Source organism: Papio anubis, chromosome 6 (genome assembly GCF_008728515.1).
Source record: "Papio anubis isolate 15944 chromosome 6, Panubis1.0, whole genome shotgun sequence".
NCBI lineage: Eukaryota > Metazoa > Chordata > Mammalia > Primates > Cercopithecidae > Papio > Papio anubis.
The window spans coordinates 20155684-20173569 of record NC_044981.1 but is presented as its reverse complement, the minus strand read 5'-3'; the positions used below and the strand labels follow the sequence as shown (position 1 = coordinate 20173569).

The window sequence follows — 17886 nt, the reverse complement described above, 5'->3', positions numbered from 1 at the left end:
TCTACATGCTACCTTTTTTACATAGTTGTAAATATACATATACTTTTATATTATCTTATTCATTAGTTATCTCAAATGTTTTTCATTTTATGGCAGGTACTTTATAAACTGCCCATTTTTTTTTAATTAAAGAAACAAGGTCTCACTCTGTTGTCCAGGCTGGAGTGCAGTGGCATAATCATAGCTCTCCATAACCTTGAACTACAAGCTTAAGCAATCCTCCTGCCTCAGCTTCCTGAGTAACTAGGATTACAAGCTTTCACTATCATGCCAGCTAATTTTTTATTTTTTATTTTTTGTAGGGATGGGGTCTCAAACTCCTGGTCTCAAGCAATCCTCTTGCCTCAGCCTCCCAGAGTGCTGGGATTGTAGGCATGAGTCATTGTGCCCAGCCTATAATGCCTGTTTTTAATGATGGCATACTTTTCTATTGAATGGGTTTACCATTGATTACTATCCTTCTGTTGTCCTCTATTTAGGTTGCTTTAACATCATTTTGTCTTGCAAATAATGCCTCAATATTTTTTCAGTATTTAGCTTTTTATTACCCAATGAATGAATTTCCAAGAATCAGTCAGAAGTTATGGCTTATAGCAAACACTACCGTATTACACTAAAAAAGGACAGTGATGAAGGGCACGTCCTTTATTTGCTTCCTGTGCTAACCAGTGCCTTTACTAATTGTTGAATTTTTAAATTCCTTCTTCCTTTTGCTACTTGAAATCATGCTGGGATGAATATTTTTCATACAGAACTTTTGTGCATATTTCCCATAGGGGCAATAATAGTGGGGTTGAAATGTACAGCCACAGACACAGGATGCTACAAGTGTAACTTTTAAGTTTCTCCCAACTAAATTTAATGTAGCTTTCATGCTACATGGGCAGTTTTAGGCAACCTATTCCAGTGTAGGACTGGTTACACTGAAGGCTTGCGCACCCCTTCACCTGGGGAGGAACTAAGCCCTGAGGAATTTACAGTCCTTCCTGGCCTTGGCAAGGGCAGCTGGTCCTGCTATTGGGGCCTGGCTCTCCTCTGCTCTGATAGAACACATCCTTGTGGTCCTGGCGTTGGCCTCTTGTTGTTGTATCTGCTGCTCCCTGCAGCTCCTTCTATGGCTCCAAGTGGATGGTTCACACTTGATGGTCTCCTCCGTCCAACTTCAAGACCTCCTCAGGTCCGCCAGCTCTCATCCTGCCTCTCGGTTGTTCCCAGAGCCTGGGAGAGAGGCTGTGAAGTACCCAGGTCTGTGTACCTTGACAGCCACTCATCCTCTCAGAAGCAGGACTTCCCTGCAGGGCTGGCCACCTCCCTTGGCTGCACTCTGAGAAGCCAGGCAACTGTCTCTTCAACTGGGATACCTTCATCGTCCCAGACTTCTTGAGGGAGCCCATCAGTTTCTATGGTTTCAGTGCCTTTGTGCTCATGTGTCATGTGAGCCTTCACACATGTAACTAAGGGCTCGTTCTGTCCCCACTGAAACTGGAGACATCCCTCCTCCAGCCCGTGGACCAAGCTTGCTATCTCCTTTTGTGCAGAAAAGTAGCCCTTCCATCATTCAGGGCTTTCTTTCCCTCCATAATTATGGTAGAAACTGTGTTAATTTCTTCAGCTTTGCTTTGATTTATGAAGATGAACTTTTGGAATTAAAAAGAAAAAATGATTTTCCCCTAATTTCTGGAAACTGATTTGACTTTCAGATTTGTCTCTACTTCAGGTTTATAAAACTTGACTTAGAGGCCAGGTGTGGTGGCTTACGCCTGAATCCCAGCACTATGGGAGGCCAAGGTAGGCAGATTGCTTGAGCCCGGGAGTTCAAGGCCAGACTGGGCAACATGGTGAAACCTGTCTACAAAACTAAAAAGAAAAATTAGCTGGGCTAGCTGGGCATGGTGGTGCCCATCTATAGTCCCAGCTATTCAGGAGCCTGAGGTGGTAGGATGGTTTGAGCCTGGGAGGTTGAGGCTGCAGTGAGCCAAGATCACACCACTGCACTCCAGCCTGGGTGACAGAGCGAGACCCTGTCTCAAAACACAAAACAAGCAAAACGAAATAAAACAACCACACACATCAAAACAAAAAACCCAAAGAACTTGGCTTAGGAGCTGGCAACCCAGAGATTAATTCTTTGTCCTAGGCTATATTGCCTCTCCCTGTGGAAGAAAGGAAACAGAAGACTTAGGCTACTGTCTAAATGTTGGGTGGAAAAGGAGATGGTAGAAGGCAAGAAGGGAGGAGGCTGGAGAAACAAGTTCTTAACAGCTCAGCAGTAGTTCCCAGTTAATGCATTTATTTTGTGCACAATGTATGCAAGTGTTAATTTAGTAGATGTAGAATAATATTAATAGCAAGTGCTTATTAGTGCAAAGAACTGTTTTAAGTGACCTTACATTTTTGACTTGTTTAGACCTTACAACAACCCTGTGAAGTAGAACTACTATTATTACCTCCCTTTTATCGATGAGGACCAAGACAAAGTGAGCTTTTGTAACCCTCCACTAAGTGGTGGGTCTAGATCTTGCAGCCAGCGAGCCTGACTCTATGTTGACTTTTTGCTTATAACCACTTACTGTATTGTTGGTCACAGGATGGGAGATCACATCACAATTAGTTAATCATTACTGAGGACAGGTCTTTTTCTCTTGTATTTGTTATGATTTGATTCATTTCTTTCCTTTTTTTTTTTTTTTTTTTTTTGAGACAGAATCTCGCTCTGTCGCCCAGGCTGGAGTGCAGTGGCGCGATCTTGGCTCACTGCAAGCTCCGCCTCCCAGGTCCACGCCATTTTCCTGCCTCAGCCTCCTGAGTAGCTGGGACTACAGGTGCCTGCCACCACACCCAGCTAATTTTGTTTTTGTATTTTTAGCAGGGATGGGGTGTCACCATGTTAGCAAGGATGGTCTTGGTCTCCTGACCTCGTGATCTGCTTGCCTCAGCCTCCCAAAGTGCTGGGATTACAGGCGTGAGCCACTGTGCCTGGCCGATTTGGTTCATTGTTTAATGGATATTTGATCATTTCATAAAAGGTGGTTCTTTTCCTATTAAGACATCCCATTTTTTGTTTTAGTTTGTTTCTTAACTTACGTATATTACTTCCCTGATTTAGGTGTTTCTCTGATGTGGATAAAAAGAACTTTTCAGTTTCAAGTGCTTGGAATCACCAGGGTTTAAAATCTGTATCTTAGGCCAGTGATTTGCTTTCCAGAGTTTTGTAATTTTTTTTTTTTAAAAAGGCCTTGTTATGGAAAATTTCAAACATACATCAAAGTGGAATGATTAGTAGAATGAATTTTCATGTGCCCGACACTCAGCTTCAACAATTTCCAACTCATACCCAATCTGGCTCATCTAACTGTGTTCCACCAGAGTTTCTTAACTTTGGCACTTACTGACATTTTAGGCTGGAAATTTTTTTGTTGTGGGATGCTACACTGTTCCTTTTAGGATGTTTAACGACATCGCTGATCTCTAGATGCCATTGGTACACTCACCCCTTCTTCTAGTTATGGTAACCAGAAATGTCCGGGTAGGAGCACATCAGCCTCAGTTGAGAACTATTGATCTCTACTCATCCCATTCACCCATTCCCATTAGATCCCATTAGATTATTTGGAAGCAGATCCCATATATCATCAAATCAAAACAATTCCAGGATGTACATCTAAAAGATCAGGCCTCTGATTTTGTTGACCCTTTATAGAGGAAAGGAACAAAAATCGAACTCTGTGCCTGTATGAATTGTGGTAGGAGCCAGCTGCACTTGGCTGCAGAGATGGTTATATTCTCCACCAGCCACGAGTGTAGATATGAGTCAGCCAACACAAATTCACATCACACTCCAGCCTGGACCCTTTTATAAAAAATTGTGGCAAACTGTACATAACATAACATAACATTTACTATGTTAGCCATTTTAAGCATACAGTTTAGCGGCATTGAGTATGTTTACATTGTTGTATAACCATCACAACCATCCATCTCCAGAATTCTTTTTATCTTGCAAAACAGAAACTCCATACCCATTAAACAATAACTCCATTACTTTCTTTCTCTAGTATCTGGCAACCACCATTCTACTGGCTATCTCTGGATTTGAGTACTCTAGGTTAATGTCATGTAAGTGGAAGCATACTTGTCCATATTTGTACCTTGTGATTGGCTTGTTTCACTTAGCATAATGCCTTGAAAGTTCATACATTTTGTAGCATATATCAGAATTTCCTTCTGTTTTAAGGCTGAATAGTCCGTTATATGTGTATACCACATTTTGTTTATTCATCCATTGATTTGGGCAGCTTCCACATGTTGGCTATTGTGATAATGTTGCTATGAATATGTGGGTACAAATATCTCTTAAAAATCCTGCTTTCAGTTATTTGTGGCTCATTCCTAGAAGTGGGATTGCTGGATCATATAGTAATTTTATGTTTAGCATGTTAAAGAACTTCCGTGCTGTCTTCCATACTGACTGCACCATTTTGCATTCCCATTAACAGCGCACATGGGTTCAAATATTTTTACATCTCTGTGAATACTTACTATTTTCTGTTTGGTTTATAAAAATATATAATAGCCATATTAATAGCTGTGAAGTGGTATCTCAGTCTGGTTCAGCCTGTACCTTATAAGATGTACACGTGTGGTCACTGAAAAGCAATCCTATATCTGCTAGTACCCTCCTGCTAGAACTGCGTGGTGCTGTTGTGTTTTTCTACTTTTGCTTGAGAGGAGTTTGTCGTGGAGCACTCTGCTGTCCATCCAGGATTACCTCTTGGGGAGAGGGTGGTGGAGCAGGTTGAGTCTGTACGTAGAGGGCAGCTTTTAATCCATGATGAAGTCTTGAGTTTAGGCATTTACCATTAACAGTCAAGGAAAGGATTCTGGTGTAAAAAGATAAACTTATACACATTAAAATTTTAAAGCATTTATTTGAACATTTAGTGGTTCATGAGTCAGGCAACACCAGCCTGCAAGCACTTTGGGCTCCACCAAAAGGGACTGGGGGAAACTTTTATAAGGTGTTCAAAAAAGCAAAACCCAAGAAAATATTTGATGAGTTAAAGTGGATAGCCCTTACTTAGAGGTTATTTGGTAAAGTCTTTACCTGATTGGTAAAGTCTCTAGTTAGAGTTTAGTAGGTAGTTTCTGATTGGTGAAGCCTCTAGCTGGAGCTTAGTTGGTAGTTTCTGATTGGTTAAGCTTGTTTTTCTGGGCTATGACTATTCCCTCTGAATTAGGTTTTGGCTTGCTTATGAGGGAACCCAAGGCACCAGAGCCATCTCAGCCTACTGGCCTCCCAATTAATTTTTTTTTTTTAAACACAGGTTAGATATAGAATCAGAGACCATTAGACCTGGAAGAGATGTTAGACACCAATTCCCCCAAAGCACACATTTTAGAAATAAAGAAATCGAAGCCCAGAGCATATAAATCTTCTCTTCTTGATTGGAGGGTAGAGACAGTCTCTTACTGTTATTTCACAATTACTTTTAGGTTAATTATGTTGTTTTCCTAGTTAGATGATAAGATCCTCAAAAGCAGGGAACATACCTTCTTTCTCTTCTATCCCTGTGGTTCTCAAACTTGAATGTGTATCACAGTCACCTGGGTTTGGGGGTGGTTAGAACACAGATTGCTGGATCCTGCCTAGGAAATGTCTAATTTGGTAGGGCCAGGGTGGGCCCCAAGAATGTGCATTTCTAACAAGTTTCCAAGGGGGCATGAATGCTGTTGGTTGGGGGACTACACTCTTGAGAACCATGCTCCATCCTCCAAATCATTCCTCATGTGCACATGCTCAATAATTCTGGCCAAATCAAAAAGAATGCAGGAAATTTCCCTGTTGCCACTTTCCTGAGTTCTGCTGTGGTTGCAGACTGGGCTGTGAGAATGAAAGAACATGTGATCTGTCACCTATTATAACTTTTGGACTTTCCAGTTGCCATTGGATGTTGATTGCAAGGCTGTGTCACCATTTATAGATCTTCAGTGTCACACCTTGAATTTGAGGAATGCTCTTGTTTATCGGATGCCAATTTAAAATGAGACATTGATATAAGTCCTGCATTTTGCTAGAGTAGAACAATGGATTTAGTACCAGTCTTAGGGAATGTGAGTCTTGAACCTTGCTAAGGTGATTCTTTTTCTATATATATTTTGTTTGTGTGTGTTCCTTGGCTGTTCATTCAGCCTAGATGAAAAGATATGACCAAATCATGCAGGACAGGCTTACAAGTCACTTCTCTATCTTTCAAGATAGAAAGTGAAGGTGGGCAGTGGTGAGAACAGGTTTTCTTGGAAAGGTGAAACTCAATAAGGTCAACTTTTTAATTTTATTTTTAATTTTATTTATTTATTTGGTTTTTTAAAAATTTTGAGATGAAGTCTTGCTCTGTTGCCCAGGCTGGAGTGCAGTGGCACAATCTCAGCTCACTGCAACCTCTGCCTCCTGGGTTCAAGTGATTCTCCTGCTTCAGCCTCCCAAGTAGCTGGGATTACAGGCACCCACCACCAAACTCAGCTAATTTTTGGATTTTTAGCAGAGACAGGGTTTTACCATGTTGGCCAGTCTGGTCTCAAACTCCTGACCTCAGGTGACCTGCCTGCCTCGGCCTCCCAAAGTGCTGGGATTACAGGGATGAGCCACCGCACCCGGCCAACCGTCAACTTTTAAAAAACCAAAACAGAAATTTTCTGAAAGCAATATTTTCTGAGTCATAAAGGGTCCAAAGTATTGTTTTTCACTGGGCAAACAAAATGAGCTCAAATGGAGTTGATTCTGCTCCCTCCAGCCCTACCTCCCAGCTCAGCCCTAATGAGTTTTGTTATCAGCAGCAGTTTATTGAAGCATGAAATGCTGATGCTGAAGTTGTGTCTCTATCTTCGGTCTCTTTTCAATTAAGTGCCTTCTAAAAGTGAATTCATACTGAGGTTTCAGTTTTGAATATTTCGAAGAGTTTAAGTTACTTTTCTAGTTTTAATGAATGGTTAAACCACTTAATGTATTTGGAATTTGATTTTGGGTAAATATAAATTGCAAAGGTACATGTTTGCTTATTGCTTTTTAATATCAGCTGACCTTTTCTATAGATTTCAGTAAATTTTTTGTTTTCTTTTAGGCACAATACTCTCAAGAGGTAGACCACTGAGATTTTTCTAAGGAAATTTGGTGTCTAGCCTGCATAACTGGACAGGCTTGGCGCTGGACGTTGAATGCAGGGCTGTGTCACTATTTGTAGGTCTGCAGCATCACACCTTGAATTTGAGGAAAGCTCTTGTTTCTTGGATGCCGGTTTAAAATGAGACATTGTTGTAAGTCCTGCATTTTGCCGGAGTAGAACAATGGGTTTAGTACCAGTATTAGGGAATGTGAGTCATTCGCAGAGTCAGAAAACAACTGGTGATCACTTTGGAGAACAATTTGATGTCCTAGGTACCAAATAAGGGAGCTCTTTCGTCAGACTTTGCATCTAATACCTTCTTTGTCTTAGGGTCCTGCTGGGGGTGGGAAAAGAGACCCACTAAACAGAGCTCACAGTTAGCTTAGGCTGTTTCCATGAAAAGCCCTCTGCTTGTGGGTGGGAAGGCAACCTTGGCCAGTCTTAAAGGTTAGAGAAGAAACTGTTGGGTTTGTCGCATCTTATACCACATGAGGATATAGTTATCTTGTTCTGTTATATTCATTTCCTCGTCCAAACAATCTATTGGGGAGAAAGAACAAATCCAAGTCTGAGAAGCCTCTTGATGTGGAAATCTGCAAAAAGCAAGAGCAAGTTCACAGAAAAGTGAAACAATAAAGGTTTTCATTTTCTCTTCCCTGTCATAGGTGAATTTTGTGGTATGCCAGCTTGTTGCTCTGTTTGCTGCTTTCTGGTTTCGCATCTACTTACGTCCTGGTACAACCAGCTCTGATGTCCGGCATGCAGTTGCCACCATTTTTGGCATCTATTTTGTCATCTTTTGTTTCGGCTGGTGAGTATGAGTCTCATATGTTCTAATTTGGTCATTTGGATGTTTTGTGGCAATGTTCTTGGAATTGCACTAAAGCAAGAAATAGATGGTATTATAAAATATGTATTATAAAATTTTATATTGTAAATACCTTATAGTAGGATAATAAGGACATTGCAGGAATCTCCATTTACTGTAAGAACCTGGAATCTCCAATTACTATGAGAGCCAATAAACTGACCATCCATTGGAAGTCAGTATAGTTCATTTTTTCTTTCTTTTTTTTTTTTTCCAATTTAATTTTTTGTTTTTTAATTGCGCTCTCTGTGGCCCAGGCTGGAGTGCAGTGGCACGATCTCGGGTCACTGCGACCTCCACCTCCTGGGTTCAAGTGATTCTCCTGCCTCAGCCTCCTAAGTAGCTGGGATTACAGGTGCACACCACCATGCCCAGGTAATTTTTTTTTGTATTTTTTAGTAGAGACAGGTTTCACCGTGTTGCCCAGGCTGGTCACAAACTCCTGAGCTCAGGCAATCCACTCGCCTTGGCCTCCCAAAGTGTTAGGATTACTGGCATGAGCCACCGTGCCCAGCCCATTTTTTCTTAAAATTAGACTTCTACAGATCCCTCCCAGTCATGTAAATGGGATGCTATAAGGTTTAATTTTCCCAAAAGGAACCTTTCCTAACTATTGTAGATGTTGATGTACTTCTTGCATTACTGCTAGAGACGTGAGTGTAAGTCCTGGATTTCACCAGAGTGGAACAATGTGTTTGGTGCAGATCTTGGGGGAATGCGAATCATTCTTTAACAGGGAAAGCTGGTCAATTGTACTTTCCTCTACTAGTAAGCTGGGCAAATACCCTGAAAGGTGTTAGGGAAGAAGCTTTGGAGACCAACATATTGAGAAGTACACGTTCAGGAATTTTGTGCATTTGTTCAGGGTACTATACTAGAATTCTGCCCCTATTCCTTCAACAAATATCTGAGAAAGGACGAGTATTTTAAATCAGCCACCAGGTAGAAGTCTTGGTATCTGGGGAAGCCCAGTTTAAAAAATAAAGTCTTAAAGAAAGAACTCATCTCTCTGGACTCTCAATTGCATGTGTGAAAAAAGTGTAAGCATTCCATTTATGGATTCCTGACATGATTAGCCCTGCAGTTGGCAAACTGCATCATGAGTTCCCTGTGTCATTTTAAGATACAGCATCTTAATTACATAAAAGAAAAATATTTGGTTTATTTTCTCTCATATAAACACGAGTTACTGATCATTGATCATTTGTGTTTTTGGCGGGGATAGTGATGGATTCACATTTTGGGTGACCAAAAGGTGTGTTAATATGAAATATATTCATTACTCCTCCCCCTACCTATTATGTCTTAAAGGTACTCTGTGCATCTTTTTGTGCTGGTGTTAATGTGCTATGCAATCATGGTCACTGCCAGTGTATCCAATATTCACAGGTAAGATACTGGGAATGAACAATGCAAGGTGAGATATTTTTTTGTGTGTGTGATCTTCTAGAAAGGAAATAGGAAATCCATTTTTCTAATTTGGAAAGAATGGGTTTTGGAAATGTTTCATATGATGACAAAATGATTATAAAAGCTTTTATTTTTTAACTAGAGGGTGAAAAGGCTTGGCTTTTCCAAAACTTGGTTTTGGAAGCAATTACATAGTAAATGATTAATAATAATGTTGGTGTAACTGTATAGCACATTCCCAACTTCCTTACACATTGTAACTTGTCAGCTCTTCCCACACTTTTGTGATGCTGATGGGGTGGGGTCCACTTTTCAGAGGATCAGGAACTTGACGCGCACACTTCCTTCATATTGGGCCTGTTTCACTGTGTTCAGGTTCACAGAGTTCCATTCCAGTGTCTAGGAATGGAATACTCTGGCCTTGGCAGAGTCACATGGTTTACAGACAGGGTATGATGGTGCCAATATGGTATTATTTTGGTAGCAGGGGGCTCTGCCATCAGACCAAGAAGGAAAGAGGCCAGCACAAGATGGTCCTTTTTTTTTTTTTGAGACAGAGTCTCACTCTGTTGCCCAGGCTGGAGTGCAGTGGTACAATTTTTGGCTCACTGCAGCCTCACACCTCAGTGCAAATGAGGGATTTTCCTGCCTCAGCCTCGGTAGCTAGGACTACAGTGCGATGCCACCACACCTAACTAATTTTTGTATTTTTAGTAGAGATGGGGTTTCACCATGTTGGCCAGGATGGTCTCGATCTCTTGCTCGTGATCTGCCTACCTCAGACTCCCAAGGTGCTGGGATTACAGGTGTGAGCCACCACGCCTGGCTGATGCTCCTCTTGGTTTGCTCTTGTGGTTGCCAATATTGCCGAAGTGGAAATTGTTTCACAGTTCCCCTTGGATGAACTCAATGTAAATTTTTTAAAAGTCTCAGCGTTGTTTCCTGTTTATGGAAAGAGCTCTAGGCTGGAGTCAGGAAATCAAGGTCCTCCTAGCAGTGTGAATTTGGACCGGTCGTGCAGCTTCTACATATGTCAGGTTTCCCACCTGCAAAATGCTGGGTTTGCAGCAGTTTGAATGCAAGTTCTCTTCAGTACCATGATGTCATGATTCTGTATGAATTGCTCTCCTCTTTGCTTCACTGAATCAGTGATAAGAGTTCTGCTACTTGGCTGAGAAGAGGAGGGAAAGATTAGTATTTGCTGCCATATGAAACTAATCCTTTTTTTTTTTTTTTTTTGAGATAGAACCTCCCTCTGTTGCCCAGGCTGTAGTGCAACAGCATGGTCTCAGCTCTTCTGCAACCTTTTCCTCCCCGGTTCAAGTTATTCTCCTGCCTTAGCCTCCCGAGTAGCTGAGATTACAGGCACCCGCCACTACACCCAGCTAATTTTTGTAATTTTAGTAGAGACGGGGTTTCACCATGTTGGCCAGGATGGTCTTGAACTGACCTTAGGTAATTTCCCTGCCTTGGCTTTCCAAAGTGCTGGGATTATAAGCATGAGCCACCACGCCTGGCCAAAACTAAGCCGTTTCTGGACTGTTATACAGCATTTGTTTAGAAAGTTTCAGGGATACTCCCATGTTTCCTTCCCAAGCCACTGTTTCGGGCAGAAGTCACAGGCATCAGTTTGCCCTATATGAACCAGCTGGAGCAGAACATGGCTTGTGTCTCCTGGGGCGGAGGGCCTAGCGTGAGAACTTGGTGATGCAGTTATCAATGCTGGAGTCCGTGCTTTGTGCCAAGTCTGAAGCCAAGCTCTTTTTAATGTACTTTATTTCATTTTTAACATATAAACTATTATCTAACATATCATTTAATTTGTTATTTAATATTTCATAATTTCAAATATATTAACTCTAGGACAACACTATGGAATATAGTTTTTTTTTTGTTTTTTTTTTTCCGGAGATGAGACAAAAGCTCAGAGAGATAAATAAGTAAACAGTTTGATGAATTTCCACAAAGTGAACACACCCATGTAACCACTGTGTCTGATGTGCCAATCTCTTTTTTTTTTTTTTTTTTTGAGATGGAGTTTCACTCTTGTTGCCCAGGCTGGAGTGCAATGGTGTGATCTCGGCTCACTGCAACCTCCGCCTCCTGGGTTCAAGTGATTCTCCTGCCTCATCCTCCCAAGAGGCTGGGATTATAGGCATGCACCACCATGCCTGGCTAATTTTGTATTTTTAGTAGAGACAGGGTTTCTCCATGTTGGCCAGGCTGGTCTTGAACTTGCGGCCACCTTGGCCTCCCAAAGTGCTGGGATAACACGCACCCGGCCTCATGTGCCAATCTCTACCACACCTCTCCTTCTTAGAATAACTGCTTTGCCAACTTCTCCCACCACGGATTACTTCTGCCAGTGCTGGGATTTGAGCTCTTACTGGTCTGTGTATTTGTCCGTTTTCACACTGCTGATAAAGACATACCTGAGACGGGTAATTTGTATAGAAAAAGAAGTTTAGTGAACTCCCAGTTCCACGTGGCTGGGGAGGCCTCACAATCATGGTAGAAGGCAAAAGGCATGTCTTACATGGCAGCAGGCAAGAGAGAACTTGTGTAGGGGAAATCCCCTTTATAAAACCATCAGACCTGGTGGGACTTATTCACTATCACGAGAACAGCATAGGAAAGACTCATCCCCATGATTCAATTACTTCCCATTGGGTCCCTCCCACAACATGTGGGAATTTGGGAGCTACAATTTAAGATGAGATTTGGGTGGGGACGCAGCAAAATTATATCTACAGTCAGTCTGTAGAATACATGTTCTTGCTACCACTTCTTGATTTCTTAGATGTTTTAGGTTTGGCCAGGGCACGAATGTGTTGCCTTATTGTATTGGGACTCAGCACTTGGCACTGTTCTCAGGCGGGGTCTTACAACAATTGACTTGAACTTGCTTTCTTTCTCCTGTGGGCCAGGGGAAGGTACAGGTCTAACTCCTGTTGAGGACAAAGGGGAAGCAGCAGGCATGGCTGCATTGGAATTGGTTCTGGAAGAATCTATCTTTTGCGTCAGCTTTGTGTTTCTGCCTTGAGCTTCATGAATTGGCTGGAGAAAGGGAACAGTTGCTGGAGGCGACAAGGCCTAACTCCATTCCACTCCTGCTTCAGCTCCTAAGGGAGTTATTTTCTCTTAGTCATTTGCATTGTTGACCATCTTCCTGGTTTGGAAGTGGTTTAGGATGAACCCACGGTAGAGAAAAAATCTTTTCTGCATAGTAACCACTTCGTTTGCAAATAATGGTGAATAGCACTTAAAAGTTATATAGTGATTTAGAGTTTACAGAACTCCTTCACACTGTTTAAAGTCTGGCTATCCCTTGCTACCAAATGAATTTTTATTATCCCTACTTTACTATTCCTTAGGCTGATCTAGTCTTCATGAGTTATTTTAATGTGAATATGTGATTTCAATATAATTTAATATCAGAATATACCTCTTCCCTGTTTTATGGCACATATTTAAAAGTTATACCTTCTGAATTTATGTCTATATCTGATGGGCTCCTGAATCACTTCAAATATGTAATGTATTCATTTCAGTTCATTTCAACTAACAGTAACTGAACCCCTCCCACGTGTCAGGTCAAGGGTAGGGATGTTCAAGGTCACAGTGAGTTGGGGAAACAGACACATACATAAATAATTCTAATATTGTAATTATGTATGTTAGCATGTAGTACTAGAGACATACAGGCAGTGGAGCAGTGAATTGTGCTGGGGGTGGGGAACAGGAGATGTGGTGGGATGCATGGAGTAAGACCAAGCCAAGGAACATCGAAGAGGTGACTTTGGAGCTGAGCCTCATCTGAAAATTAGGCAGGTTCCAGATAGACTGTTGGATGGAGATGCGAATTGCAGGCAGAAGAAGGAGCATGCAGAAAGACACCTTGCCTGAAAACACAGAGTTTCATTGTGGAACATGAGCAGTGCAGTGTCATTTGAGAGTAAGGTAAACATGGAGCATGGCTGGAGATGAGTCCAGAAAGGTGAGGTAGAGCTTAGCTTGTGAAGCACCTTGCATGCTGTGTTCAGGGGTTGCAATTTCACTAGATAGTGGGATCCACTGGAGACTTTTAAGAAGAGTAGCAGTCACATAGTTGTTTATTCATTTGACACACAGTAGGTGGATATGGTGAACAAAGCACAGGTGACCATCTTTGCCCTCATGGAGCTTACAGGTTGGTCAGGGAGATGGGTGTTAATCAGATTGTCTTAGCTGGGACTGCTATAACAAAGTACTGTATGTAGAGTGGGTGGCTTATAAACAACAGAAATGTATTAATAATTCTCAGTTCTGGAGGCTGGAAATCTGAGTTCAGGGTTCCAGCATGTTCTGGTGAGGACTCTCTTCTGGGTTACAGACTGCCATCTTCTTGTATCCTCACATAGCTCAAAGAGTGAGCGCTCTCAGGGGTCTCTTTTGTAAGAGGGCTAATCCCATTTATGAAGGCTTTGTCCTCATAACCTAGTCACCTCCCAAAGGACCCACCTCCTAATGTTGAGGGTTAGGATTTAAACATAGGAATTCTGAGGAGACATAAACATTCATTGCACAGCTTATCACCTATATTTATAATTACACATTTGACAATACTTATATGTGGATGTGTGTGTTTGTGTGGCTTGTGTGTATATTGCTAGTGTACACTATAAGGTGGTCAGGAACATATCTCTGAAGGAAGCCAGGGGGCGCTCATGAGCAGGTGGTAATTGAAGCCTGAGGCATGGATGGGTAGGGTCCCAAGCTGAGCTTGGAAATGCCAACACTTGAGGGGTAGGTGGAGGAAGGAAAGCTGAGCAAGGAGCCTTGGAGGAATTAACCAGAGAGGTGGGAAGAAAACAGGAGAATGGAAGCCAAGAGAATAAAGTGTTTAAAGAGGAAGTGGCCAGCAGTATGGCGATGATTTGTACTTTACAAAAATCATCATGTAAATGTGAGGGCTGTGAAGAGGAGAATCTTGAGTGTGAGACCTTACAGGTAGTGATTCCCAGCCCTGGCTGTGCACTTCCATTACACCTGCCAGGTGTGGCAGGAATTAAACAGGAATAGCTGGGAGCAGGTCCCAGGGATCTGTGGTTTGCAAAGCTCCATTCCATTATGCAGCTAAGGCTGACAGCCACTGTAGTGGTCCAGGTGAGAAGAGATGAAGGGCTCAGCTAGAGTAGTGGGTGGAAAGCTGGACTGGGATGTCGCTGGACCAGATAGGACATTGAGACCAATTGCACGTGGAGGGTGAAAGAGAGGAAGAGGGGAACATTAAGTGTGTAATTGCTATGCATAATAACCTGATCATCTATGTTTTTGCTTCCAGATATTCCTTTTTTGTAGCCATGGGATATCTTACAATATGCCACATCAGCCGAATATACATCTTCCACTATGGAATTCTCACTACGGATTTTTCTGGGTGAGTATCTTACTTTAGGGAGAGGGGTTTGACTGCTGATTTTGACTTGGTCTCTTGGGGTCTGTAAACATCAAGCATGCACAAAAGAATCATTGGTGCTTGGTTAGATCAGTTGGTAAGATACTACTAATGAGATTGAGGCTCGAGACTTGATTGATTGGTAGGACTATTAGCTCTGCTATGCTGTAAGACAGGAATCACAAACTACAGCCTGTGGGCCATATCTGTCCTGCTGCCTGTCTTTTACAGTTACAGTGGAACACAACCAGGCACTTACTCATTTATGTATTGTCTATGACTGCTTTTACACTACAGTGGCAGAGGTGAGTAGTTGTGAAAAACCACGTGGCCTGCAAAGCCTAGGATATTTACCATTTGGTTCTTTACAGAAAAAGTTTATCAACCCCTATTCTGAGGTTCTGAACTCAAGGGTGGTTTTCATCTCTTTCTTTTTTTAAACTCCTTTTTTTTAAAATTCAGGGGTACATGTGCAGGTTTGTTACATAGGCAAACCTGTGTCATGGTGGTTTGTTGTACAGATTATTTCATCACCCAGGTATTAAGCCTAGTACCCACTGGTTATTCTTCTTGATCCTCTTCTTCCTCCAATCCTCCACCTCCTGAGAGGCTCCAGTGTCTGTGGTTTTTTCTATGTATCCACATATTCTCATCATTTAGAAGTGAGAACATGCAGTATTTGGTTTTCTATCCCTGTGTTAGGGTTTTCATCTCTCACTAGTTAATATAGAAATTATTTCATACTAGCTGATAAATACCTACTACCCTGACCGCTTTGAGTGTTCCTGGCTGCCCTCGCCCCGGCCCCCAGGCCTCCTTGACCTTCAGCAACTAGAAGGATAATTTGTAAACATTTTGTCTATCACCATGGCCTTAATCTGCTGGGCCACCCCATTCCGACTGGTCACATGGTAAAGACTGTGGATAGAACACTGAGAAGTCTGTGCCCTGTTGAGGTTAGTTCAGGAACAACTGTTTGTGAATCTTGAGGAATGAATATTACAGCAGAGCTGTTCCTGGTGATGCGTGATCTGTTGTCCACATTACTTCCTGGGAGTTTGGTTGTGTTCTCTGCAGGCAGCCTGAGGACAGGAAGAACCCAAGCTTCCCACTCAGGTTGGACTGTACCTCTGTCAGTGAGTTGTTGGCGACCAGGCAGTGAAATGAGGGAGTGAGTGCTTATGGCTCATTAACTTTGCAAGTTGTGCAACTCAACTATCCCACCTTGAAAGGGCTCAGGAAGGCAAAGAGTGTTGTTTTGGGACAGAGATTGTTGCATTTAAATCTTTATGACCATGGTTTGGTCTCAGACTGGTTTTGCATGCATAAGTTCTTCTTACCCTCAGGCCTCTGGGATTTTACCTGTTTTTCTTCCAGTGGTATGCCTTCTCCCCCACATTGTGGAGTATGCTTTCTCAGTCTTTCAGAAAGAAATTCACAGACTTTGTTTTTTTAACAATATGCAGGCCGGGCGTGGTGGCTCATGCCTGTAATTCAAGCACTTTGGGAGGCTGAGGTGGGTGGATCACTTGAGGTGATCAGGAGTTTGAGACCAGCCTGACCAACGTGGTGAAACCCTGTCTCTACTAAAAATAGAAAAATTAGCTGGGTGTCGGGGCAGGCACCTCCTCTCAGCTGCTCAGGAGGCTGAGGCACGAGAATCACTTTAACCTGGGAGGTGGAGGTTATAGTGAGCTGAGATCACGCCACTGCACTCCAGCCTGGGTGGCAGAGCGAGACCCTGTCTTAAAAAAACAAAAAACAAAAGAAATAAAAAGCCCAACATGCCTTGCTAGTAAAATACGGAAAACATGGGGACAACAATGATAACAAAATAGCCAGGCAGGTGTAGTAGCAAAAGGAATCTCTAAACGGGATTGCAGCTCTCCATAGCATTCCATCAACAAACCACTTTTTTGGTTTCACCCCAGAGCCCCTCTATAGTTAGAAAAGTTCTTGACACTTAATAGGTGGTCAAGAAATGAATGCTTTAAATACTCTAGTATTTACTATTCTTTTCTTTAAGGTTTCTAGGAGACTCATTATTAAACATCCATATTGGTTGGGATATTAAATAAAAATTGCTGACTGGCTGAAATGACATTAATACCTATGACTCATATATATCTTCTTCTCTTTTTAAGGCAGGAAGCATCTATTCATTTCTGCGACAACTTTTGAGTGCCCAATATGTTAGGTAAATGCCAGGTTCCAGAGACACTGTGTATTCTAGGCAGGAGGAAGGATATTCCAGGCAGAAGGGAGGGCTTTGCAAGAGCACAGAAATGCAAGACAGGTGCCTGTGGAGGTACGAGAGAGCCTTTCCTTTACCACCTGCATCCTTGTGTCACCAGGTCTTCTCAGTGCGACAGCCTGTCTATCACTAGAATCCGCCCACTGCCCTTCATGCCCACTGCCACCACCCTGGACCACCCCAAGCCTGCAACACCTTCCTGACTGGCTGTCCTTCCTTCTGTCCTTCTCCAGTCTTTGCTCTCTACACTCATCAGAATGAGATTCTAGACCAGGCACAGTGGCTCACACCTATCATCTCAGCACTTTGAGATGCCAAGGTAGCAAGAGGAGGAGGAGGACCATTTGAGCTCAGGAGTTTGAGACCAGCCTGGGCAACATAATGAGACCACATCTCTACTAAAAATTAAAACAAAAAAACAAAAAAACAAATTAGCTGGGTGTGGTGGTACGTGCCTGTAGTCCCAGCTACTCAGGAAGTAGAGGTGGGAAAATCTCTTGAACCCAAGAGATTGAGGCTGCAATGAGCTATGATTGTGCTCACTGCACTCTAGCCTGGGTAACAGAGCAAGACACTGTGTCCAAAAAAAAAAAAAAAAAAAAAAAAAAAAAAAGAAAAGAAAAGAAAAAATGAGAATGAGGTTCTAAAATACAAAGCTGATGATGCTCTGGACCTGCTAAGTCTTCATCTCCTGCCATCTGCTCCCACTGTACAATGCAGAAAAGTTTGTGGTCTGCACACACGCTGGGTTAGTTCC

The 17886-nt window shown here is 42.3% G+C and overlaps 1 protein-coding gene across 7 annotated transcripts in view; it reads left to right on the top strand.

Annotated features, from left to right (window-relative positions):
- Positions 1–17886, top strand: part of MBOAT1 (membrane bound O-acyltransferase domain containing 1) — a 111566-nt gene that overhangs the window by 52321 nt on the left and 41359 nt on the right. For all 7 annotated transcript variants that reach the window (XM_021937029.2, XM_009204494.4, XM_003897109.5 and 4 more), the window contains 3 exons: positions 7826–7971; positions 9340–9417; positions 14762–14857. In XM_021937029.2, the coding sequence (XP_021792721.2) occupies positions 7826–7971; positions 9340–9417; positions 14762–14857 (320 nt within the window). The remainder of the gene's footprint in view (positions 1–7825; positions 7972–9339; positions 9418–14761; positions 14858–17886) is intronic.